Source organism: Poecilia latipinna, unplaced genomic scaffold, assembly GCF_001443285.1.
Source record: "Poecilia latipinna isolate Pla-1442-1.1 unplaced genomic scaffold, P_latipinna-1.0 Scaffold181, whole genome shotgun sequence".
NCBI lineage: Eukaryota > Metazoa > Chordata > Actinopteri > Cyprinodontiformes > Poeciliidae > Poecilia > Poecilia latipinna.
In genome coordinates, this window is record NW_015112797.1 from 62,021 (window position 1) to 64,452 (window position 2,432).

Consider the following 2,432-nt stretch of genomic DNA (forward strand, 5'->3'; position numbering starts at 1 on the left):
TAAAAAAACTTTCCCCCTTTAAAAAAAAAACCCCAAACCCCAGCAGGTTTTTGGGGGGAAAAAAAAAAAAAAAAAAAAAAAAAAACACATTCCTGACATTTCCTCCTGGCGGTATAATAACCTGATCAAGCTTACTACCCAACACACCTCCAGGCTGGAATGTTTGAGACATCCGAAAATATCCCAAGCATTAACCTAACTACGTCAGATGACAGCAATACTGGTGAGTAAATAGCCCTGATTGTCCATAGTATGGCTTTAAGTGGAAGGAATTTCAGACAGATTATCACATTTACAAGTCTGCCTGCTCTGGACACCATCTCATGACTCCGTTTTCTGGCTGAAGCAGTGTTTGTGTGCTTGTTTTTGTTTTGTTTTTCCTTAGGTTGGTTCACAAGGGTAAGACGCAGGGTGAGAACGCCTCAGAGTGCTGCTCTCTTGCCTCCGGGCCAATTTTCCCTCCCTCTTGTTGTTTATATGAAGTTCTGTAACCAAGCAGGTTTTTCCCCTCCTCTTACTATTGCAGCTGCCGATCCATACCGTCCACATGGGTCTCTGTGTAAACACGGTTCCAGCTCCGAGTGGAAAACAATGAGGAAATGACAGGATAGTGGGCTGCATTGAAGACATTCAAGTATGGATTTCCAAACGAAACACATCGAGATGACATCATGGTAAAGTCAGCTAGCAGGGAATATGGAGGAGGTGGGTGGGGAGCAGAGGGGGAGCAGTAATGCAACACCATACATAAACAGTAGACAGCTGTATTTATAGGAGATTGTCTCATGGTTCTATCTGCCTCCATAAATCCTATTATCTGATTTGCAGCCATCCTCCTGCCCAGCACCCAACAGGAGGCGCAGCTTTGTCTTCCCAAAACAATCAAACCGCGTGCAATTTTTACCGTTACTGTGAAGGAAACCGGTCGCATCTCTGCTCCATTAGACGTTACCTCATCACAGCCAGATAAAGCAAAATCATATCCGAAAGCTCTTTCATCCAAATCACAAACAGCTGTCTGGTTGTATTCAGGCCTAACCCCCAAATTATGATAGGACTGCCACTTTGTTAACACATGTTTAAAGTAGTTCTGTGACTATCCCAACGATTAATCAGATTTTAAAAATGGGTGCATTCTGTAGATTTTTTTCATTTCACCACTTCAACCACGTTTTATGCAATATTACATAAAAAAATACAAATAATTAAATAATGATAATACACATGATACTGCCTAAAATTCAGTAACACAGCATGTTACCGAGTGGTGTGAACTTAATCATTTGCTACATTTAATTGTTTGTACCAAAGGATGCATGTACAACTGAAAAAGTTTTCTAACAACATGTAAAAATCTCTGTTTTTTCTACTTGATTAGCAAAAGGTGCTTAATTTGAACCAGGTAATGCCAAAACTTAGACACTACAAGAGTTTTTTTGTTTTTTATTTGAAATGTAAAAAGTATTTCTCTGTAGTTTTGACTTAATATGCTATTCTTTCAGTAAACGTCCCCTATTTGAGTCTGTATACTCCAATTAACCACCAATTTTACTAAATTAGCTTATGATTATTTCAATAGTCAATCAATTCATTACGATTAATCGCTTCAGTTCTAGTTTAAAGTGTAGTTGACAGATAAACAGATGTTTTGTGCAGCAGGAGGCATAGTGAGGTGCACCTGCTCCAGTGTGACACCACGTATCCGAGGTGCAGACGAACAACAAACAATTTGACAAAGAGGGAGCAAACCAAGATAAAGAAAAAAAACCGGGTTACCTCTGTGCCAAACTTCTAAACACAGAAACTACAGCGGAAGCGTGCTTCACTCACATATCTCCTCAGCTTTTTCTCCGGGGGTGATTTCCTCAGCCAGCCCTGAAAGATGATTTCTCCTCCGCTCATGTTTGCCCAAAGTGCGCTGCTGCTCCTGCTGCTGCTTCTTCTTTTTCTTCTTTTTGCTCTCAAAGTGCAGTCTGCCACTAATGCATGAGGACTCGCCTGTTCAAAGCGCTGCTGTCGGTTCTCGGCTCTCTCTGCTGCAGTCCGCTCCCCCCATTTGAAATCAGAGCAGGGAACAAAGTAGGAGATGGTGAGCAGCGCAAATATCTGCCCGGGCGCGCAAAACCCACTGCTGCCAAGCGGAGTCTGAAAGTAGGCACGGCCGGGTGACGGTGAGCCGCGCAGGGGGAAAAACTAGTCAACTCCTACAGGGCGAGGAAGTATCTGTGTGCGTCTGCAGTTTGTTTTCCCGACTCATACCACGCCCACCGCGCAGAGAGAGAGGGATGGGCCGTTGGGATGAACAGGATGGAGGAACAGCTTGCTTGATTAAAAAAAAAAAAACATTAAACGGGGGGGGGGGGGGGGGGAAAAAAAAAAAATTAAATTATTAACAAAACCCCCCAAAAAAAAAAAAAAAAAAAAATTTTAAA

General features: G+C 42.4%; 1 protein-coding gene across 1 annotated transcript in view; it reads right to left on the minus strand.

Annotated features, from left to right (window-relative positions):
- Positions 1–2,290, minus strand: part of gab2 (GRB2-associated binding protein 2) — a 53,659-nt gene extending 51,369 nt beyond the window's left edge. Inside the window, exon 1 of the mRNA XM_015030408.1 lies at positions 1,831–2,290. Coding sequence (XP_014885894.1) covers positions 1,831–1,902 — 72 coding nt within the window. The 5' untranslated portion in view covers positions 1,903–2,290. The remainder of the gene's footprint in view (positions 1–1,830) is intronic.
- Between the last annotated feature and the right edge of the window lie 142 nt (positions 2,291–2,432).